The 24,217-nt window shown below is 46.7% G+C and overlaps 1 protein-coding gene across 2 annotated transcripts in view; it reads right to left on the reverse strand.

The window, feature by feature from the left end:
• Positions 1–245: 245 nt before the first annotated feature.
• Positions 246–24,217, reverse strand: part of LOC134351784 (transcription factor E2F7-like) — a 37,553-nt gene continuing 13,581 nt past the window's right edge. The window contains exons 6-13 of one of the 2 annotated variants that reach the window (XM_063058452.1): positions 22,923–23,084; positions 22,328–22,462; positions 14,515–14,599; positions 11,893–12,382; positions 10,248–10,451; positions 7,639–7,732; positions 5,801–6,156; positions 246–4,498 (exon numbers count right to left, since the gene is read on the reverse strand). In XM_063058452.1, coding sequence (XP_062914522.1) covers positions 4,334–4,498; positions 5,801–6,156; positions 7,639–7,732; positions 10,248–10,451; positions 11,893–12,382; positions 14,515–14,599; positions 22,328–22,462; positions 22,923–23,084 — 1,691 coding nt within the window. In that variant the 3' untranslated portion in view covers positions 246–4,333. The remainder of the gene's footprint in view (positions 4,499–5,800; positions 6,157–7,638; positions 7,733–10,247; positions 10,452–11,892; positions 12,383–14,514; positions 14,600–22,327; positions 22,463–22,922; positions 23,085–24,217) is intronic. The other variant, XM_063058454.1, reaches the window with a different exon arrangement.

Consider the following 24,217-nt stretch of genomic DNA (forward strand, 5'->3'; position numbering starts at 1 on the left):
GAACACGAGCTGGGTGAGCCTGAGGGTCACATATGCAACGTGTAATTCTAACTTTTGTTTGCAATGTATTGGCACTGCAAAAGAAACTGTTTTCACAACTTTTACACTCTGTGTATGATAAAACAATCAAGACTGAATAGCAGAGCAGACCCAATGGGACAAATTCTGCTCCCACATCTTGTACGTGTCCATGGCAAACTTAAAGCATAACTGTGCCAACAAGAAATAAGCAGAATTGACTTGTTCAGTTTTTATTTCATTATTTTACAAAGAATTTACGCAGAAGCAAGAGATTTGAAATTCCAGAGTGCAGGAAAGTGGAATTACCCAGGGAAACATTCGAGACGATCCCCGCCAATCAAGTCTTCCACCATGCACCGGGTGGTTACATGATGTACCATTGGGGACTGCGTTTGAACACCAGTGGGAGGAAGAGAATAAGACAGGATGCACTTCCTGTTGGTCAGGTACCACAGCAACAAGGTCTGGTCTTTATCACATTGGTCCTTGCAAATTTGCTGCCCTGTTTCCTACAGGATAGACTACAGTACCTAATTGGCTGCACAGCAGGGCTGGCAGAATCTAGAGAATGAAGTTGACGTTTTGGGCTGAGACCCTTCATCAGGGCCTCCTCTTTCTCCCTACTCCCCCCCCCCACCCCACAGAAGGATGCAGGTCTGAAACGTCAGCTGCCCATTTCCTTCCACAGATGCTGCCTGACCCGCTGAGTTCCACCGGCATCTTAAACACAAGAGATTCTTCAGGGAAATCCAGAGAAACACAGACAGAATGCTGGAGGAACTCGGCAGAAATAAAGAGTTGACGTTTTTGGGCTGAGAACCTTTATCAGGACTTGCACCGTTCCCTGGGGCAGGGGGACAAGTGCAGAGGGAGGGGGAAGTGGGAGCAGCATAGGGGTGATGGACAGATGGACTGAATGGAGATGGGGAGGGATAGAAACAGGATAGTGGGAAGAAGGTGGCGGATCAGGAGAAGAGGAACAGCAGTGGGAGCAGTTTAGCCCGATTTGGAGAAATCAGTGTTTGTAGTTTATTGTATTTGGAAATAAGACTTGGTAACAGGCCCCTCCGGCCCAATGAGCCCACACCACCTAGTTACACCAAGTGACCAATTAACTTACTAACCCGTGTTAACTTACTAATGCAGTCATGGGGAGAATGTACAAACTGCTTAGAGAGCGACGGAATTGAACCCAGGCCACTGGCACTCTAATAGTGTTATGCTAACTGCTACAATGCCGTGAAGCAATGGCTTAATTTCTGGGTAACATCATTAACGAAGCAATGAAGACCAATCATCAGACGAAGTGTTTACGGTAATGCAAGAACTAATTCAATAAACCAACTGACGAGGAAACATTGACTGTTTATTCCTCTCCACTGCTTGACCTGCTGAGTTCCTCCAGCATTTTGTGCTGCTCTGGATTTCCAGCATCTGCAGAACCTCGGGTCAGGAACGCAGCTACACAGGTCCACCCGATACATACAGTGCATCCAGGCACCATTGGAAGTCAGAGAATCCAGCATTAAGACGACAAAAATTAGCACCACATTCATAATTATAATGTAAACACACTTTACAAATCGTCAAGTATCATAATTCAATATTCTCATTGGCACAACAGCTCAGAATTAATTATAACACTTTCCATTCGTGCCCAGTTACAGAGTAGCTAATGTTTAATGGGTAATAGCTAACAGTTCCACTGCAGAGGCAAAGGTCAGATGATCGAAATCTCGGTCAGAGAATGGGGGATGTTGTAAGGTGGGGGGATGAAAAAGTTGAGGTTGGGAAATACCAGAACAAGTGCTTCAACCAGGGATGGGGCAAGTAATTCAGGGGTAAATAAGAGGCAAGAAGAATTGGTACACCATGAGATTTCATTAACTTTTAATTTCATGGCCTTTACCAAGCCATACTTGCCCTGTTAGGAACAAAGTAGGTACTGTTTATAATGACCGCCCCCTTGCGTGCAACCATAATCACATAACCAGTCCTCTACCCACGGGGGGTTAGAAGAATGAAGGGGAGGGCAATCTCACTGCTGAAACCTATTGAAAAGAGACCAAGTGGCAAAAATCCTACCTCCATGATTAACTCTGTTATTGTCATTTCAGCTTGCGCCACTACAGTTTGCCTGACATTTCGAGAGGACTAGAATATGAAAAGCAAAGATGCAATGCTGAGGCTTTATAAGGCACTTCTGAACGGGGACTATAGCTTTGGGCCCCTATCTAAGAAAAGATGTGCTGGCGTTGGAGCGGCTCCAGATGAGGTCTACGAGAACTACCCCAGGAATGAAAGGGTTAACGTACGAGGAGTGTTTGATTTTCCTGGGCCTGGAGTTTAGAAGAATGATGGGAGGTGGGATCTCATCGAACCTATTGAACATTAAAAGGTCTAGTTTAGGGGCCCTCAACCTTTTCTGCACCGTGGACTGGTTTAATATTGACAATATTCTTGCGGACCGGCCGACCGGGGGCAGGGGGGTGGTGTTCAAGTTCAACCGTGCGTGACAGGGAATGAGGAACGGTGCAGCTGACTCATATCATTTCATATCGCCAAATCATATCGTTTCCTTGCAGCCTGGTGGTTGGGGACCACTGGGTGGTTGTGGAGAGGATGTTTCCTTCTGTGGGGCTGACTCAGGATAAAAGGACATCCCTTTAGAACAGATTGTAAGTTACTTCTTTAGTTAGAGGATGGTGAATCTGTGGTATTCATTGCCACAGGTGGCTGTGGACCTATTGTACTTGATTAGTACCGGTATCAAAGGTTAAAGGGGGAAAGCAGGAGAATGGGGTTGAGGGGGATATTACTGTATATCAGCCATGATGGGCTGAATGGCCCAGTTCTGTTCCTATGCCTTATGGTCTGAGGGCAAGTTATAATTTAGGAAGGAAATGTTGCTTCATTTCAAAAAATGAGAATCCTTGGGACTCGGCACCTAAAGGCACCAGATGAATATTTACAGTACAAGGCTCAGACTGGTGACTTCCTTTCGGAAATACGAAAATTATTTACTCGTGCAATTTATAGATTTATATCTTTGCACTGCACTGTTGCCACAAAACCTGGAAGTTGATGTGAGAGGAAAACGTTAGAATGATCTTGGAGTAGGTTAAAATGTCAGCACAATATTGTGGGCTGAAGGGCCTGTATTGTGCTGTGATGTTCTACGCATTATAGAAGGAGAAACCTCTTTCTGATCAAGCACCTCTACATAGCTTCCTGCACAGGTTCCAGTCTCCTTGGTCCCTTAGCTGACAATCACCATCAATCCCACTGGCTCATTGACAGGTTTAAGGATCCGAATTCATACTCCCGGTGTGGTGGGATTCGAACTGGTGTCCGATCAGGAGGCTAGGAAGGAGCAGGGCGTGTCCACGTCCAACAACTTTCTTTGAACCGTAATCGTGGAGATGAGTTCAGCGCAACACAACTACAGCTCGGGCATTCCGGAGTTCAATTCCGTCACTGCTCGGTAAGTAGAGTCTGCACATCCTCCCCGTGGAATGGGTGGGATTCGTCAGGTGCTCCGCTTTCTTCCCACCACCCAAAGACGTGCCGGTAGGTTAAATGGTCATTGTAAATTGTCCCATGATTAACTGGGGATGCTGGGCTCGAAGTGCTATCGCTAAACAATAAATAAATAAAAAGAGGAAATCCCCTCTTTTTGTAGCTGAGGTATCCTTATGATTACATTAAAATAACACTCAGATCTTCCTATGTGATGATTTTAGTCAGGAGAGGGGAGACCTCTCTCTCTGAAGACCCAGCACGTCACAGCACTCTGCAGTCGCTTGATACATTCACATTCCTAACCTGCACCTTTAAGGAGCTGGACAACCTCCAATGCAAAGGCAAGTTTACCTCAGGAGAGTCAGTAACACTCGTAACAGTTGTGGTTGATTGAACATTCCCTGACCTTGGAGCCCTCGACCTTCCGCACTCAAGGGTGGTTTTAAGTTCTTTTTGGTACCCGGAGGGGAAGACGGCTCCAATTTGCCACTGGAAATATTTCCGGCAACCTTCAATATATTAAAATGTAAATCATAGCGTTATGATAAAAGCTCCCTCAAAAAACTGCGGGAAGAAAACAATGTTTAAAAATTCTTAGTGATGCCTTCCTTGTTTCACAGTTATTCACTGCCCGACCACATGCAATCAAGGTTTAGTGTGGAGTCAGCGGACTGGAGAATGACAGGGCAGACTGAATAATGCCTGGGGATTTTAATCCCTAACACCGCAGAGATATACCGTTCCACCAGTGATGAAGCTCCACAAGAGAGAGGTGGCATATTTGGAGAGTTTACTTGGCGAGACTGTTCTCAATTTCCAACTTGCGCTGGGCAGGCGACGCTGTCTTGACCTGCGCCCCTTGCAGCTGCTTGCCCTGTAGCACGGGGACAGGTGTGTGAAAGTAGGTCTCCATGCTCGCCTGCTGAACGTCGCTGGCAGCCACGGCTACCGGAGACTAGAAGAGAGGAACAGTGAGTCCAGTTGTATTCTCCAAATCATCCCTGCGCACACTGAGAAACGCGAGACCATTCCAACCCTTCACTCTGCTGACACGGAAAGAGGCCTTTCCCCCCAACCGGTCCATGATGACCAAGATTCCAATTTGCTCTTGTTTGGCCCACCTCCCTCTTATTTAGCGGTTCCCAGTCTTTTTTTTTTAAAATGGCATGGAGCCTTACTATTAACTGAGAGGTTCACGGATCGCAGGTTGGGAACCTCTGCTCTAAACTGTTCCTATCCACATACACATCCAATTTGGCCCATATCTCTCAAAATTGTACCTGTCCAAATGCCTTTTAAATATCGTTAACGTACCTGTCTCAAATGCTTTCAGTGGCAGCTCGTTCCATATACGGACCATCCTTTGGGTAAAAAGTTGCCCCTCCAAATACTATTAAATTCTCTCCCCCCCGCCCACTTAAAGCAATGCTCTCTTGTTCTTGATTCCCCAAACCTGGTAAAAAAAAAATGTGTGTGCATTCACTCTATCTAGGCCCCTCACAAATATTAAACACCTCTAAGAACACCTTTTATTCACTGGAACATCCCAACCTGTTCAATCTCTCTCTATAATTCAGACCCGAGTCCTGGCAACATCCTCGTAAATCTTTTAGAACATTGAAAACTACAGCACAGGAAAATACCCTTTGACCCACGACTTTGTGCTAAACTACTTAAGACAATAATGCCCAACTAAACTAATCCCTGCTGTCTGCTCTGTCTTTATGTCTGCACATTCATCTACGAATCATCTCTTCATTCTCTCCAGTTTAGAGGCATCTTCCCTGTAGCAGGGTGAATAAAACTAAAGGTGGTATTTCAAAACACAAACACAAGAGATTCTGCAGATGCTGGAAATCCAGAGCAACACACACACACACACAGACAGAGACAGAGACAGAGACACACACACAATATTGGAAGTCAGCCAGCATGTAGAGAAAGGAACAGTCGATGTTTGGGCTGAGAACTTTCAGGCTCTTGAAATGACCTGCACAATCTTAACTCTGTCTTAGCAATGGAAGACTACAGATCACCTCTAGTACTGCTATGGAAATATCTCTGATTAAGCAGGGGCCTGGCCTGGTGCAGTCTTTTTCTCTTCACGCACAATGTGTGCTGTCTGCATCTGCATGCCTGTGATGGCTTTTCAAATCTTCCACTGTACCCCTGCAATAACCGCGCCTTGACTCGAGACCACAGACCAACTCCCACCACCCCCCCCACCCCCCCCAGCTTGCTCACCAACCCTGTGTACCTGGCTCTGCAGCTTGAGGACGGTGACAGGCTGGACTGCAGAGGTCTCAGTCTTGGAAGGGGGACTCTCCCTGGAGGACGGAGCGATCGTGGCTGAGTAAACCTGGCGTTCCTGGGTGGGCGACCCGGCGGTGGGGCTGGCCGGCGGCGAAACGGGATCGCCCCCCATCACAATCTGGGCAGCTGGGAGGAGGCTGAGGCCTGGTAGGAGGGAGCCCCCCGCAGACGTGGTGGTGGGCAGCAGGACAGGCAACATCACCTGGTAAGGGAGGGTGGTGGGGGCGAGGTGCCCCAGGGGAATGGCGAATCCTCCTCGTCCGGGGGCAGCGGAGAGAAGCAGGTTCACGTCACTCAGTCCTGGAGATTGAAGTGTGGATGGGAGGGGGTGGGGGAGAAGAGGATTAAAAAAGAAATAATACAGCTTCAGCAACACACAAACTTGGAAGTTTACAACAAACAAACAGGACCTTTGGGCACAATCTTCCCCACCATTGAGGATATCTTCAAAAGGTGACACCTCGAGGTGACAGCACCCATCATTAAGGACCTCACCATCCAGGACTTGCCTCTTTTTGGTACTACCATCAGGGAAGAGGTACAGGAGCTTGAAGACACACACACACACACAACGTTTTAGGAACAGCTTCTTCCCCTCATGAATCTACCTCACCTCCTTTTAAAAATTTAACTGATCGTAATTTTTTAATATCCTGCGCAAAGCAACAAGCTTCACATGTCAGTGACAACAAACCTGAGTTTGATTCTCAGTGGGAAGCTCTTCGATCGTGTTCTAGCGCAGAACGCTTTGACACAGGAGTGACATAGTCTCTCGGGTAACAGTCTCACCAACAAACCCACCTTCCCAATCGACCCAACGCTCCAGCTAAGGGGTGTGAAAGAGCCACATCTGCCTCCTGTTGTCTGTGTACCCAACAGAAAAAGCTATGGAATCATCTGGATTGTTCCAGAAACCCAGCAGATTCAGCAATACCCAATAGAACATAGAACAAAACGGCCCAATACAGGTCCTTCAGCCCGCAATGGTGTGCTGACCTGCTAACCTATACCAAGATCAATCTCACCCTTCCCTCTTACATAGCCCTCCATTTTTCAGTCATCCATGTGTCTAAGAGTCTCTTCAGTGCCCCTAATGTATCGGCCTCTGCCACCAGCACTGGCAGGCCGTAACTCTGTAAAGAACTTACCAGTGACAACCCCCCACACTTTCCTCTGATCACCTTAAAATTATGCTCACTTGTATCAGCCATTTCTGCTCTGGAAAAAGTCTCTGGCTGTCTACTCACTCTATGCCTCTTATCATCTTGTACACCTCTATCAAATCACCTCTCATCCTCCTTCACTCCAAAGAGGAAAAAAAAAGCCCTCGCTTGCTCAGCCTATCTCCATAAGACCTGCTCTCTAACCCAGGCAGCATCCTGGTAAAACTCCTCCGCATCCTCTCTAAAGCTTCCACATCCTTCCTATGCTGAGAGCACTAGAACTGCACACAATGGAGGAAGAGAGCCTACAGGTCATGGAGCTGAAGTGATACAGCACAGAAACAGGCCCTTCAGCCCATCTGGTCCATGCTGCCTGAGATGCCCATCTGAGCTAGTTCCATTTCCCTGCATATCCCCAGTCCAAAAGTCCTTTACAACTTGTTGCATCTACCTCAGCCACTTCCTTTGGCAGCTCACTCCACACTGACCAACACTGCATGGAACAATTGCTCCTCAGGTCCCCTTTAAATCTTGTCCCATTCACCAGACCCAGACCCTCTTACATTGTCCCCCACCCTGGGGAGAAAGGTGACCACAAAGGTGGTTCTTTCACACTTACCAGAGGCAGCAGGCAGGCAATAGCAGGGGCCGTTTTCGGGTAATCCACTTTGACTGCCGGTGAGGAACGACTTGGGAACGCGGGAGGACGGAGGCTGGTGGGAGGGAGAGGAGAGAAGAGAGACACAGGAGCATCAGTTTTCCAGCCCAACAGCACAAGCATTTTATTCCTTTGCCCTTCCTCATCCCAAAACAATTGATCAGAGATTCTCTTTTCCTACAGTTACCCAGTGTGAAAAGCTCATCTTGATAGGATTGGCCATTCAGCCCATGATCTTGATTCTAATTTATACTAAATGTCCTCCCCCTGTATTTCATTGCTAACTCTCCATATTCACGCATCTAATCAAATTTGAATATGAATCTCCCAACCTACTTGTCACGAGCCTTGGACTCCGTCTGCCTACACTTCACTTCCTCTGTAACTGCAATAGTTATTGTCTGTTCTGCACTGAGCAATATACAAAATGCTGGAGGATCTCAGCAGGCCAGGCAGCATCGGTGGAGGGGAATAATTAGTCACCAATTTGAGCACAGGACCGGAAAGGAAGGGGGGAGAAGCCAGAATAAGGTGGTGAGAGGAAGGGAAGGAGTACAGGCTCGAAGGTGATAGGTGAAACCGGGTGAGGGGCAAGGTGGGTAGGTGGGGAAAGGGATGAAGTCAGAAGCTGGTGGGTGACAGGTGGAAGAGGTCAAGGGCTGAAGAAGGAGGAATCATTAGAGGAGAGAGGACCGGGGAGAAAGTGAAGCGGGGGGGACACAAGAGGGCGGTGATGGGCAGGTGAGAAGAGAAGAGAAGGGCTAAGAAGGGGGAGGGGGGAGAAATGACCAGAAGTTGGAAAAATCTATGCTCCTGCCATCAGGTTGGAGGCGACCCAGACAGAATATGGGATGTTGCTTCTCCATTTTCTTTTTACTGCCTCAGTGTAGTTGTGTGGAACAATCTGAATCCACATAATAGAAAGCCTTTTCACGGTACATTTGACTATAATGCCAAGAGTACACTGACCATCAAACACAAACGTGGGTGCATCCGAGGCTGAGGGAAATGAGACAGGGTTTTTTTTTAAATCGTGAGAGGCATAGATAGGGCAGACAGCAATGTTCCTGCTCAGATGTGTGCGTGTGTACTTCTTTGGCTACTAGCGCACAAAGGAATTTAAACTGCAGAAAAGGTTGTCACCCTCCACCTCGTTGGCATGTTAAGTATATTTCACATCGTACACAATCACATTTCCTTTTCTGGTTGCTGATGTGAACGGTGTTGACAACGCAGAGTTTGTGATGATTTGTCTGCAGATTTTAGAACTGGCTTATTTGTACTGTTTTTATTGGAGAAATTATTGATTCACTATATTGAATTCCAAAACAGCAAAGGGCATGAAGCGGAAAAGAATTGCTAGTTCATTTAAAGCAGCATGGCTTAATGAAACAGTAGAAACTGCTGCCCTGAAAAGTCATGAGATCAGGAAATGTGCAGCTATGAGAAATATTTACAAGAACAATTCAGCGTGCACATGTTGTCGCTGCAAAACAAAAAATTGCATAGCATAACTCACAAAAAGCTGGAGGAACTCAGCTTGTTGTGAGTGTTGCTTTGGCCCCAGCATCTGCAGATTATTTTGTGGTTGCACAGCATAAGATTTTTGAGAACCCTGGTCATTTCAGATTGGAAAGAACGTTGGTAGACAGTCAGAATCTTTTCCCTATCTGTGCTCTGTGATTCTAATGGGGAGTGGAATTGCCCAGAGAGCTAGCACAGTCATGATCGATCAAATGTCTGAAGAAAATATGGAAATGTATGACTCATTCATGGAGCCATACTCGATCAGTGTGGTGGTATTGTCTTCAGCAACAGACCTGCAGCTTTCTGAGCCGGGAGCTGAATTGGCCGCTGTGAATTCTCCCTGATGCTCCCCTGGGTAGAAATGTCAAGCATCAGAGGACATGCTTTAAACCTTAATTGAAGGTGGGAAGTTTAAAGGTGATGTGAGGGGCAAGTTATTATTATTTTTTAAAACTGAGAGCAGTGGGTCTTTGGAGTGGGTTACCCGGGAAGCCGTGAAATCAGGCAGTAAAGGTGGAGTTTAAGAGGCTTTTAGACAGACACATGAATAAGAAGGGGATGGAGGGATTATGGATGATACACAGGAGAACATGTTGTGTAAACTGGCAAAGTTAGCACATGGTGTGCCCAATGGCCTAGCCCATGCTGCGCCTGATGATCTATATTCACTTACTGTTACCCTCAACCTATGCTGATCCCGCTAAAATAAAAAAAATTCTCCCTACATTCCATTGACTCTCGCCAAATTTCGCCCCTCACCTACACACTAGGCACAATTTACCGTCGCTAATTAACCTGCCAAGCTGCATGCATTTTGGACTTAGGAGGAAACCCATGCAGACACAGGGAGAATGAGTTGTCCTTCAGGCCCCTTTAGATTTCTCTCCTTTCACCTCAAGCCCATGCTCTCTAGTTTCAGACTTCATTGGCCAGGTGAAAAAAAAAGACCATGGCCATTCGTTTTCCCTTCTTCGCCCACCCCACGCAGCTGGACACCAACCCCAAGTCAGACCGGGCCCCTGTAAAAGGTCTCCCCAACTCACCTCCTGATTCCCGTCGTTCACCCGAGGCGGTGCTGAGGAGCCGTTCTCCAGCGTCTTTGAGTGATCCGGTTTCTCCTCCTCCTGTGCTCCCATCGAGACAGACCTAAACGCCAGTTCGCGAGCTGCGGACTGAGCAGAGGTCCCAGTAACCACAGTCGAGCCCTCTGAACTACCGCCCAGGGCTCCGTGCCGGAGTGGTGTCTCCTTTGCAAAATAAATACAGAAATGGGTTAAATATAGAAAAACAGTATTCCGATGTCATCGCTGATTAAAGGGAAACTTTGAAAACTCTCACTCATTCAACTACTTGTGCAGAAGTAGAACAACCCGGCCCCTGCCTCCACACAATTCTAAAGTCTGAACAAAGAAATGCCATTTTTATACAGAAATTCACTAGTTGTTGACATTAATCACAGATAATGACCTATCGGTAACCTTGAGTATGCTCAAATTCCTTTATCAGGAAATTCTGCAGATGCTGGAAATCCAGTGCAACACACACACACACACACACACACACAGTGGCGGAGGAAATCAGCAGGGCAGCCAGCATTTATGGAAATGAACAGTTGATGTTTTGAGCTGAGACCCTTAAGTAATGGTAATTGAAATTACAGCCAAAAAAAAAGATCTGTGCACCAAAAAGTGTTATTGGGAAAATATGTATGCAGTGGATTCTGGTTAATTGGACCATTGGTTACTCAGGGCAGCTGCTTATTTGGGACAACTCCTAATGAACAAAAAAAATTGAGAAAATAGCTGGGAATCTCAAATGAGAGAAAACTGGCAGATGCTGGAAATCTGTCCTGCTGAAGGGTCTTGGCCCGAAACATTGACTCTACTCTTTTCCATAGATGCTGCCTGGCCTGCTGAGTTCCTCCAGCGTTTTGAGTGCATTGCTGGGATTTCCTCTGTTTGGGACAGGAGACTGTTGCCAAACAGTTTCTAACTAGCTTCAGTCACGTGCACTCAAATGGCTGTTAGACAATACACCATGCTTCGAGCGAAGTTTTAAAAAATCGTGCTAGTTGTGTTTGCGTTCAAAAAGCAGTGATTTTTGTCAGAGTTAGTGAGAACTCAGTAGCAAGACAATTCTGAATTGTTTTGTTTCCTGCAGTCAGGCTTGGAGACATCAGAAACAGCTGGGAATACAAATAAAACTATTTCACTACTTCAACAAGTTAGGAACTATGAAGAACTTAAAAGGTGTCAACAACCATCTTGAATGTTACAAAGAAAATGAAGATTTGGAAGATGCAGTTGAAAGAATTTTATGAAGACAGGTCATTAACTGCACTAGTGTCTGTGCTGACTTTATTCATTTAAAGAACATGGCAGTGTACATGGAATTAATTTCTCCATCAATAACTATTAGGAAATAAACAGTTTTACAGTACTGTAGTAGTATTGGTAGTAACCTAATTTGTTTTGTACTTCATTTAAATATATAATGTGCTACTCAGCTTGTCTTTATTATCCCTTTTTAACTATTTCCATGAAACTTCAGCAAATTGGGGCAGTCGCTTAATTGAGTCTAAATGCACTGGTCCCGATGTGACCCAATTAACCAGAATCCACTGTACTAAAGAGCTGCAAATAGAGAATTATTTAACACAATCAATAACTTTCTGTTTCAACTTCGTACCTTGTCTGCAGATTGTACTGAAGCTAAGTTCCCGGCCGATTCACATTCAATGGAACCGTGAGCTTTCTGCCGTTTTGTGTAGGGTTCACTGTCTTGCCCTTGTCCGTAAGGGAATGAATGCTGTTGTGCAGGACTGCGCTTACGGCAGCTGCCAGCCCTCTGCTCCCTGCACCCAAGTGGCGATACCCCTCCTTGTTCAGACGGCCGGGACTCAGAGCTGGCATCCACGTTGCCATACATCACGAGGACGGGAGTCGAGGGCAGGCTCTGCAGCAGGACGAAGGGCTGGCCCCTGTGGAAAATGGGGCAGCCTTCGTCCGAGCCGGGTGCAGTGGATTGGGGCACGGCGGAACCCTTCACGGGAAGGCAGGAAGTCCACAGTTGGTCACTCGGGGCTGGGAGCTTTGCGAGGGAGGCAATGGAAGAGGCAACCACCAAAGGAGCAGCCTCTGGCTGGCTAACTCCACCCCTTGGGCGAGACTCAGAGTTTCTAGCAAGTACGGGAAGAAAAAAGGAAAGCTGCTTCAGGAAGAGTAACTCAAAAGTTCAAAGTAAATTTATTATCAAAGTACACATATACTGCCTCGAGAATATTTTTCTAAGTTCGGAGATACAACACACTTCTGGCTCAAAAAGCCCACACCACCCCATTACACCCCTGTGATCAATTAACTTGGAGGAGGCAGATATGATAGGGTCTTTTAAGAGACTCCTGGACAGATACATGGAGCTTAGAAAAATAGAGGGCTATGGGTAACCCTAGGTAATTTCTAAAGAAGTACACGCTTGGCACAGCATCGTGGGCCGAAGGGCCTGTATTGTGCTGTAGGTTTTCTATGTTTCTAACTTAGCAACCCATGTGTTTTTGGAACATGGGAGGAAACGTGGGTGTGCGTGAGAAAGGCACGCAGACACAGGGAGAGAGCACGAACTCTTTATGGAGAGCGGCAGATTTGAACCCGGGATGCTGGCGCCGTAATAGTGTTACGCAAAGCATCACGCTATCGTGCCACCCATTGTGTGGCAGGTATTTACAGGAAAAAAGAAATGCAATTGATTTTTCATTAAACACTATAGATAAACAAAGACTGACAAACAACCAACGTACAAAAGACGATAAACTATTGTATATAAATAAAAAGTAATATGAGAATATGAGCTGAGAGTCCTTGAAAGTGAGGCTATAGGCTGTGGGACCAGTTCAACATTGAGGTGAGTGAAGTTACTCACACTGGTTCGACAGCCTGAGGTAAAACTGTTCCTGAATCTGGTGGTGTGGGATCTAAGACTCCTGCCCGATATTAACATGGAACTCAGTCTCCTTTCCACTCATCCAAATTAACCACAGCTGCTTCAGCCCAGGTCCAAAACCTTCAGCACCCTCTGCTCCTTCCCAATCTGTCTCTGCAAGTGAGAATCCAGAGGGAACTCCAATTCCCCTGCCGAGAACCCAGAGGGAACGAACTCTTTCCCAGTGAGGACCCAGGGGAACGAACCCTTTCCCAGTGAGGTCCCAGGGGGAACGAACACCTTCCCAGTGAGGACCCAGGGGGAGTGCCGACTCCCTGGCGAGAACCCAGGGGGAACGAACCCCTTCCCAGTGAGGACCCAGGGGGAACGAACCCCTTCCCAGTGAGGACCCGGGGGAGTGCCGACTCCCTGGCGAGAACCCAGAGGGAACGAACCCCTTCCCAGTGAGGACCCAGGGGGAACGAACCCCTTCCCAGTGAGGACCCAGAGGGAGTGCCGACTCCCTGGCGAGAACCCAGAGGGAACGAACCCCTTCCCAGTGAGGACCCAGAGGGAACGAACCCCTTCCCAGTGAGGATCCAGAGGCAAAAAGCTAATTGAATCGCCCGACACTCATCTGAACATGGTTGCGTGTAATCCCAAGGGCCCCATTCGCCCTTTGTGCATTCTGTTTTGTTGTCTGGTAGCGTCTCCAGTTGCTGGATGTACGGTTTCCTCTCCCTAAACCTCGTTGTCTCCTTTAGACAGCAGTTTACACTAACTCTTTACCCAACATTTCTTCCTACATCTGGGTTATCAGTTTCTTGTCTAATTATGCCTCTTTGATTCTGACAAAATATACCCCTAAGCATTGTTGCAAAGATGAATAAAATACTATGTTATCAGTTATACTGTATGTCTACCTTGCGTTTTCATTTCACCCTCACTGCACAATATAAATTAGAATCAGAGATACAACGAAAGAGACAAGCCCTTCAGCCCATCAACTCCATGAAAACCCATTTATTCCAGTCCAACACTGATCCCATTTTATTTTTCTGACACCTCCATCAACTATCCCTCACCTCCACATCAGGGCCACCCATGGCAGCTAATCAACCCACCAACCCGCACAGCCTCGGGGTGAGGGAGGAAACCCCAGCACTATACAGTCACTGGGAGAGCATACAGACTCCACACCGACAGTATTGGAGATCAGGTTTGAACCCGATTCTCTGACGATGCGAAGCAGCAGCAACTCTGTCGGCCACACCGTGGTGCCACCCCATCCACAATGAGCTGGGTTCCAATTGCCGGCTGCCCCAGTGTGTGTCTGGGTCCGGGAGAGCCGGTGGGGCCAGGGTGGGACAAACAAACACAGAAAGAACTTACTTATTGTCTTCTTCAAACTGGAGCTTACAAGCTGCAACAAGCTGAGCCATTTTACCGGAGGAGCCCACCGCATCCAACGCTCTTGCTGCAGGAGAGAGCCACAGCAAAAAATTAAAGGTGAACACTTGCAGTCAAAAGTACAGAGTGAGACAGAAGGTGGGTGAGAGGGGAGATAGGCCAGCCAACTGGGGGGGGAGGAGGGACTGGCAGACAGAGCGGGGGGCCTCGCTCTCTTCCCCCCACTCAAGCATGCTCTATCCTGCCCCCCCCCACACTCGTGAGAGGGGGGCTGAGAGAGAAACAGAGCCCAACACACACAGGAATTCTATAACCTAACCAATACGAATAGAATTAAAACAAAAACAGCTAGATGCCGGCAATCCAAAATAAAATGCTGGATACACTCAGGTGACAACTGTGGACAGAAAAAAAGAGTCAACAGTTCAGGCTGAATTACTTCCAACAATTTCTGGTTTTGCCCGTTATAAAAATGGTTAAAGAAACACAGAGTGCTGTCGACCAGGTGGTTCAGTCAGACGAGTTCCTTTCCTGTCCCTGTACCCTCTGCATTTGCTGTTCACTATGGTCTCAAATGGTCAACTCCTGCTCCTGAGCACTGCCTTTACACGCAAGGATATAGCGGTGGTCCACCGGGCTCTTCAAGCATGCCTCGCCGTTCAATGCCATTAGCTATGCTGGCCTGATGTCCCCTTGCTCCGCATTTGCAATTCTTATTGAATTTGTTAAGAGAATACATTGCAAGTTGTAGTATATTTTATGTCTTGCACTGCAGCTGCCACAAAACAACAAATTTCACAATATGTCAGAGATTATAAACCCGAATCTGATTCTTTTGTTCCAGTTCTCCTTGATCGGTATCTGCCTCCATACCTACCAGGTAGAGAGGTTCAGAGATCCACCCGCCCCCCCCCCCGTGAGAAGTTTCGACTCACAGTCTCATCTTATTTTGTAACTGTGCTCCCTTGATCCACACTCTCCCACTAGCAGAAACATCTCAACATCTAACCTTTCAAACTCCAATATTTTGCATGCTTCAAAAAAAAAAAAAAATCGCCTCTCATTCTTCTAAGCTTGGAAGCATATAGATTAATTTTTTAGGCTGCCTATAGTAGGACAATCTTCTTATCCCGGGAGTTATCCTAACAAATCTCTTCTGGGGACGCCTTCCAACACTTGGTATCCACTGACTGCAGACAAGCTGGTTCAGGGGCCCGACAATCACTGCGTTCACTGCAGTGTTGCACTTTGGTAGGACAAACCAGGGTAGGACTTGCACAGTGAACGACCGTACTGTGGAGTGCAGTAGAGGGAAACAGGTAGATAGGTTCATAAACTGAGCTTCTGGAATACCGGCCTTCAAAAATTAGACTATTAAGTCTAGGAATTGTAATGTTATGTTGAAGTTGTTCAAGATATTAGAGAGGCCTAATTTACAGCACTGTGTGCAATGCTGGTCACCTACCTACAGGAAAGATATCAATAAGATTAAAAGAGTACAGAGAAAAATTATAAGGATGCTGCTAGAACTTGCGTTATAGAGGAAGGTTAAATAGGTCAGGACTTTACTCCTTAAGAGTGTTGGAGAATGAGGGGAGATTTGACGGAGGTCTATAAAATTATGAGGGGTGTAGATAGGGTAAATGCAAACAGGCTTTTTCCACTGAGGTTGTGCGAGACTAGGAAGAGGTTGGAGGTTAAGGGTGAAAGGTTTAAAGGGAACCTCTTCACTCAGAGGGTGGTGAGACTGTGGAACAAGCTGTGAGCAGATGTGGTGGATGCAGGTTTGATTTCCAGCATTTAAGAGAAATTCAGATAAGTACATTGATGGAAGGGGTATGGAGAGCTGTGGTCGATAGGATTTGGCAGAGTAACATTTTGGCATGGATGAGATGGGCCATTCTGAAGGGCCTTTTTCTGTGCTGTAGTGCTCCATTGCATTATACTAAGGAGGATCAAAATTGTACATGTGCTTACTGACGTGTGGGGTCTCTTGAATGCAGCAAGTTCAGAGTCGAAAACGGCAGGAATTCTTGACAAGATAGCAAATAGACTGGAGTATCACCACAGGCCAGTTTGAAGTCCATTGAATAGGGGTGGCAGAAACAGGTTGATTATGGCCAGGGACAGTCTCGTCCCTATACCGAAGACACATCTTTTGTCTCTTTGAGGACTGCAGGGTGGTGACTGAGTTGTCAACTGCTTAGCTGGGGCACTGTTTAGAGAACCAATCGCCCCTTGACTAAACATTCTCCTCCCTCCATTCACAGTGACTGGCGTGGCCATTTCTGTGGCATTGGACAATATGGACAACACGGCAGAGTGACCTGCCAGACCTGTGTAGAGAATCAAAACAGTGCTTCACTCTAACAATGGTCAAAGTTCAAATAAATTATCAAAGTACATGTATGTCACCATATTTTACCCTGAGATCCATTTTATTGCAGGCATTCACTGCAGAAGAAACAATAGAATCATGAAGAACTATATAAACGGCTAACAACCAAGGTACAAAAGACAAATTGTGCAATTACAAAAAAAATAACTAAGCATTGAGAAGGCGAATTGTAGAACCCTTGAAACTGAGTCCATATGTTGTGGAATCAGTTCAGTGTTGAGGTGAGTGGAATTATCCACGCTGGTTCAGGGGCCTGACAATTGAAGGTAGTAACTGTTCCTGAAGCTGGTGGTGTGGATGCTGAGGCTCCTGTACCTCCTTCTCGATGGCAGCAGTGAGAAGGGAGCATGGCCTGGATGGCAGGGACCCTTGATGATGGCTGACGGCAACACTCCATGTAACTGTGATGAGTGGTGGGGAGGGCTTCCCCCGTGATGGACCGGGCAAAATCCACCATTGTTTGGAAGCATTTCCATTCCTAGACATTGGTGTTTCCGTACCAGGCTGCGATGCATCCAATCACGATACTCTCCACAAGCAGCCACTGAATTCATGCACATTACCCAGCTTATTTGGGAATCACAAGAAAAGGGCAAGTCCCATCAGGGAGGAGCTGCAGGTGCCGGAAGACACACGCTTGCAAATCAGCTCCATTTGTCACACGTACCTCGAAACGCAGTGAAGCACGTCATCGAGTAACACAGTCCAGGGATTGCTCTAGGGGCAGCTCGTAAGTGGCCGCCGTGCTTCCACCGCCAAAAATTTACTAACCCGAACCTGGACATCTTTGGAGTTTGGGAGCACCTGGAGGAAACCCGCATGGTCACGGGGAGAATGTATGACCTCCTTACTTATTCAAGAAGAGTGAGAATTGAACCCCAATGCACGATCGTTGGTGCTGTAAGGCAATTGCACTGACTGTTATGCTACCGTGGAGCTTCTTCCCCTCGGCCAAGAGATCCTCAAACAGTGCATGAACACTACCTTCTTTTTATTTCTGTTTTTGCACTAATTATTGATAACATTTGTGGTTATTGCGTCTTTACACTGTACTGCTGCCACAAAACACTGGCCTTCACTGCATTCGAATCAGTGCTAATACATTTGATTCTGACGTCAAATGGAGGCACTGAGGTTACTGCCCTGCAGTGACCCAGATCCACGGGTTTGAATCCTGCTGAGGCAGACAGAGAGATTAAATACACGTAATTAAATGAATCTCTAAAGTGAAAAGACGGTATCAGTAACTGGATTAGGAAATATCTGAATGGTCTGGTTCACCGACGTCCTTTGGAGAAGACATCTGCGCTGTTCTCCGGATACATTGGCCAGGCTTGCTAATGCGGTTGGCTCTTAATTGTTTCCTCAGTTGACTGAGCCAGAGTGCTTATGGGGCCAAGCAGCAAAGAAACAGGCTCCCCAGTCACCTTGCAGGAGGTACAGAAGCCTCAGGTCCCATACCAACAGGTTCAGGAACAGTAATTACACCTTAACCATCAGGCTCCTGAACTGGAGTGGGTAACTTCACTCACCACAACTCACTGATTCCGCAACCTACAGACTCTCATCTTCTCAGTCTTATTTTTATTTGCATGTTATTTTTCACATTGCTTTTGTTTAGCATCTCGTAAAATATCACTGTATTTCTCCTTTCCTGTAAACGCCTGCAAGAAAATGAATCTCAAGGTGACATATACATAATTTGATAATAAATTTACTTTGAGCAAATCTTTGCTAATTATTGTGCATACATAGAACACTTTGGCCCACGATGTTTTACCAACCTAGATAAACTTGCTCCATGATCAATCTAACCCCTTCCTCTCCACAGAGAAAAACCCTCCAGTTTTCCATCATCCATGTGCCTACCCAAGGCCTAAATGTGAACAATGTCTCTACCATCAACCTTGGCAGTGACGCCCACACATCCACCACACTCTTTAAAAAAAACTACCATATGATCATAAGATATTGGAGCAGAATTAGGCCATTTGGCCCAGAGTTTGCTCCACTATTCCATCAAGCTGATTTATTATTCCTCTCAACCCAATTCTCTTGCCTTTTTCCCTATAATATTTGACACATCGACTAATTAAGAAACTATCAACTGCCACTTTAAATATACCCAATGACTTGCCTCCACAGTTGTCTGTGACAATGATTTCCACAGATTCTCCACCATCTGGCTAAAGAAATTCCCCCTCATCTCTTTTCTAAAGAGACATCCCTCTATTCGGTGCCCTTTTGTCCTCAACTCCTCCACTATCAGAAACATCCTCTCCACATCCACTCCCTCTAGGCCTTTCAATATTCAATAGGTTTCAATAAACTCCTCCCATATTCTTCTAAACTCCAGTGAATATAGACCCCGAGCCCTCATCATATGTTAACCCTTTCATTGCCACAATCATTTTCATGAACCTACTCTGAATCATCTCCAATGCCAGCACACACTCTTAGACAAGGGTCCAAAACTGCTCCCGATACTCCAGGTGCAGTCTGATCAATGCCTTATAGAGCCTCAGCACATCATCCTTGCTGAATATATTCCAGTCCTCCTTCCTTACCACTGACTCAGCCTGCAAATTAACCTTTAGGGATGCCTGCATGGGACCCCACCCCATCTCTGATTTCAGAATTTGCCCCCGCTTAGAAAATAGTCTACACCATTTTTCCTTCTACCAAAGTGCATGACCACAGACTACCCTACACCGTATTCCATCTGTCACTTCTTTACCCATTCTTCCAATCTGTAGACTCACCGCTTTTCAGTCCCTCCACCTACCTTCCCATCGCCCATAAAGCCATCAATTCCTTCATTCAAATCATCCTGATGGTCCCAACACCAACCCCTGCTGAAAACCACTCGTCACCGGCACCCACCCAGAAAAGGCCACCTTTACACCCACTCTTTGGCTGACTGGGAACAGAATCTTCTATCCATGCTATACCATGGGCTCTTATCTTGTTTAGCAGCCTCAAGTGCTTTCAACTTTTTCAAAGGCTTTCTGAAAATCCAACTGAACAACATCTACCAACTGTCAAAGATTTATAACAGATTTGTCAGGCAAAATTTCCTCTTAAGGAAACCATGCTGGCTTTGGTCTATTTTATCCTCTGCCCCAAAACATCATCCTTAGTAATGGACTCCAACATCTTGCCTACTGCTGAAGTCCGGCTAACTGGCCTACAGTTTCCTTTCTTCTGCCTCCCTCCGTTCTTGAACAGTGACGTGACATTTTCAATTTTCCAGTCCTCCAGAATCTAGTGACAGATGAGGTAGTGAAGAATTGGAGGATAGCTAATCATGTTTTACTATTTAAGAAAGGCTCTTAAAATAAACCAGAAAATTATATGCCGGCTTTGTGCATGGTAGGTAGTGTCTACCCAATCTTTTGAGGATATTACCAGGAAAGTTGAAGGCAAGGCAGTGAAGGATGGCTACATGGACTTTAGCAAGGCCTTTGACAAAGTCCTGCATGGGAGGCTGGTCAAGAAGGTTCAAGATGAGATAGGAAATTGGATTAGACATTGGATGTTGAAGAAGCCAGAGATCGGTATCAGAGGGTTGCCTCAGTGGCTGGAGGCCTGTGACTAGTGGGGTGCTGCAGGGATCGGTGCTGGGTCCTTTGTGGTTTGTCATCGATATCAATGATCTGGATGATAATGTGGTTAATTGAATCAGCAAATTTGCAGATGACAGCAAGGAAGACCATCAGAACTTGTAGTGGGATCTGGATCAGCTGGAAAAATGGCGGATGGAACTTAATGCAGACAAGTGCGAGGTTTTGCACTTTGGTAGGACCAACCGGGGTAGGTCTTATGCAGTGAACGGTGGGGCACTGAGGAGCGTGGTAGAAAAAATGGGTCTGGGATCACAGGCCCATAACTCATTGAAAGTGGCGGCACAGATTGGGACATAAAGATTTTAGCACATTGGCCTTTATAAATCAATATATAGAGTACAGGAGATGGGATGTTATGTTGAAGTTTTTTTTAAGATGTTGGTGAAGCCTAGTTTGGCGTATTGTGCGCAGTTTTGGTCACTCACCTACAGGAAAGATGTAAATAAGGTTGAAAGAGTACAGAGAAAATTTACAAGAATATTGCTGGGACTGGAGGACCTGAGTTATAAGAAAAGATTGAAGAGTTTAGGACTGTATTATTTAGAACGTAGAAGATTGAGGGGAGATTTGATAGAGGTATATAAAATTATGAGGGGTATAGGGTAAAGATGTTGCCAGAACTTGAGGATCTGAGCTTTAGGGAAATACTGAATACGTTAGGACTTTACTCCCTGTAGTGCAAGAGAATGAGGGGAACTTTGAGAGAGGTATGCAAAATTATGAGGGGTATAGATAGGTAAATGCAAGCAGGCTTTTTCCACTGAGGTTGGGTGAGACTACAACAGGAGGTCATGGGTTAAGGGTGAAAGATGAAAAGTTTAACGGAACATGAGGGGAAACTTCTTCACTCAGAGGGTGGTGAGAGTGTGGAACGAGCTGCCAGCACAGGTGGTGCATGCGAGCTCAATTTCAATGTTTAAGAGAAGTCTGGATAGGTACATAGATGGCAGGGACATGGAGGGCTATGGTCCTGAAGTGGATTGATGGGACTAGGCAGTTTAAATGGTTTGGCAAGGACTAGATGGGCTGAAGGGCTTGTGTCTGTGCTGTACTTTTCTCTGACTACTAATGCCTCCACAATCTCTTCAGCTACCTATTTCAAACCTCTGGAGTGCAGTCCATCTGGCCCAGGTGACTCATCTACCTTCAGACCTTTTAGCTGCCTTCTCTTGAGTTACTTCCTTCAATACCCCCATCCTAAACCCTTCTCCACTCACTTTAAAAAGATGCCCTCTGGCATTGCTGCCCTGGGACGAGGGCATTGTCTGTCCACTACCTACGCTTCTTATCATCTCATACACCTCTCTGCCCCCAACACTGCAAAGCTCACTCCCCCCTTTCCTCATAAGACATGCTCTCTAATCCTGGTACCTTCTACATACTTCCTATAATGATCTTAAAGTGATTAGCATTATTTGTCACACGTCCCAACGTTCCCACAACTCAGTAACCCTCGTGTCTTTGGAATTTTGGGAGGAAACCAGAGCACCCAGAGGAAACCCATGCGGTCAAGGGGAGAATGTACAGCTTTTTATGGGTATTGGTAGAACCGAACCCAGGTTGATGGCATCGCAATAGCATTACACTTTGTAGAGACACAACACACATTTACACTAATTCCTATCCTTGGTGTTCTCTAAACCCAGTCTTCACTAATGTACAGCCACTCTTCATCAAATTCACCAGAACAGCATCAGTAATACCCCTTGGCAGGGATTTCACAACAGGGAACCCACACCACCCAGATCAATACGTTGCCCACAGCTCTCACCATCAGGCTGGTCTCGGCAGACTGGCCCCACCCACTGAAACACCGGCTTCCGGCCCCGTTCATTCACGTGGACCTTCTTGATGAGTCCCAAACTAGTCAGTACATTGGCGATGTCGTAGAGTCTGCGGATCTTTGCTGGAGGGGTGGGGTGGGGGGGGGGAGAAGAGAAGATGGGAGAGTGAATGGCTGGGGAAATTTCAGTGGGAGGCCTGACAACAGTCACCGCGCCAGTCATGAGTGTGAGGTCTCTGAAAATATCAGGCGCAGTTCCCACCCCTGCTGCCCCCAAGGCGGCTCCCGTAAGCATACTGGTCATTGCTTCAGTCTCCACACCCCACTCCCCTCCCTCGCTTCCCTTCTATTACCACCACCCCATGCACCTCTCACCTCCTGAGCAGTCCCACAACCCAGATCCAAGTCCACCTCTCCTCTCCCGTCCCCAAAACCACCCGAGGCGTGACCTCAACAGAGGCCGCGGCTTGGCACCATCTTGTCCAACCCAAATGCCAACAACCTTCCGTGACAGATCTCAGAGCGTCCGTCTCCACAGAACATCGGGGCACAGATCACCTTAACCACACAGCCTCCAACTTACTCTTGAACTTGCTGCTGTCCACAGCCTCCGGTTGACCTTCTTCAATGAGAATCTTGGCAGCAGCGTCGAGGGCGATTGTTCTGGGCTCAGCGACAAGAAAGAGCATCACAAATTTCTCACTCATGATGCGGAGGGACTTGTCCTTCCTGCTGTTCATGGACACTGGAGGGAGAGGGAAGGATGAGGGAATTGTAGCTTGGAACAGCAACTGCTCTGCTCAAACTCTGGAAGGTTGTGATCAGAGCCAACACAAACCCACCTCCCTCCCATTAGCTCCACCTTCACTTCCCAATGGCCCCAGGATCATCAAAAGATTCTGAAGATTAGTTTATTTGTGACACGTACATTGAAACATATAGTGAAATGGGCGGTTTGTGCCAATGGCAAACGTAGTCAGAGGACGTGGTGTGGTGTAGCCTGCAAGTGTCACCATGCTTCTGGTGCCAACATAGCACCGACAAAATTACTAACCATGACCAGTACGTCTTTGGAACGTGGGAGGAATCAGGAGGACCTGGAGGAAACCCATGAGGTCTCTGAGAGAATGCACAAACTCCAAACAGTCAGACGTGGGTACTGAACCCTGATCGCTGGCACTGTAAAACCTTATGCTAACCTTTATACTACCATGCCCCCCCCCCCCCGAGAAGGTGCTCTGAGATTGAGACTGACAGAAACACAACAAAATGGCCTCCTTCTCCTGCTGGGCAGGAGATACAAAAGCAGAGAGCACAAATCACCAGAACAAAGGATGGCTTCTTGAACACTGTTATCAGACTCCTGAACTGACTTCTCTTAAGAGATAAGAACTCGTAATCTCCCAAACTACATCAGCATGGCCCTTGCACTTGATGGGTTTACTTCCCCACATTACTACTTCAGCATATTTACGTTTGGAACGATCCATTGGGATGGTAGGCTTTTCACCTCGTCTCGGTAAATAATAAACCGGTACAAAGAGAGGGGAGAAGTTGAAGGAGAGAGGGAAGGGGTGGTGGAAAATGGGGGGAGGGGGGAATAAACAGAGAGTGAGAGTAATGTGAAGTTGCTTTGGCTTCATGTGGTTTGATTGTTTGAGCTAATTAGTTTAACTCACTCCATCACCACCATATCCACATCACCCCCGCCCACAGCCCTTCAGCACTATTCATTCCCCCCCCCCATATGCTGCCACTGTACCCTTGCACTCCACATCACATACCCACACCGTCCTATTGTGCTTCAGCAAACACAAGACATTCTGCAGACGCTGGAACTCCAGAGCAACACATTCAAAATACACCGCAGGTCAGGCA

The sequence above is a fragment of the Mobula hypostoma genome, chromosome 9 (assembly GCF_963921235.1).
Source record: "Mobula hypostoma chromosome 9, sMobHyp1.1, whole genome shotgun sequence".
Classification (NCBI taxonomy): Eukaryota; Metazoa; Chordata; class Chondrichthyes; order Myliobatiformes; family Myliobatidae; genus Mobula; species Mobula hypostoma.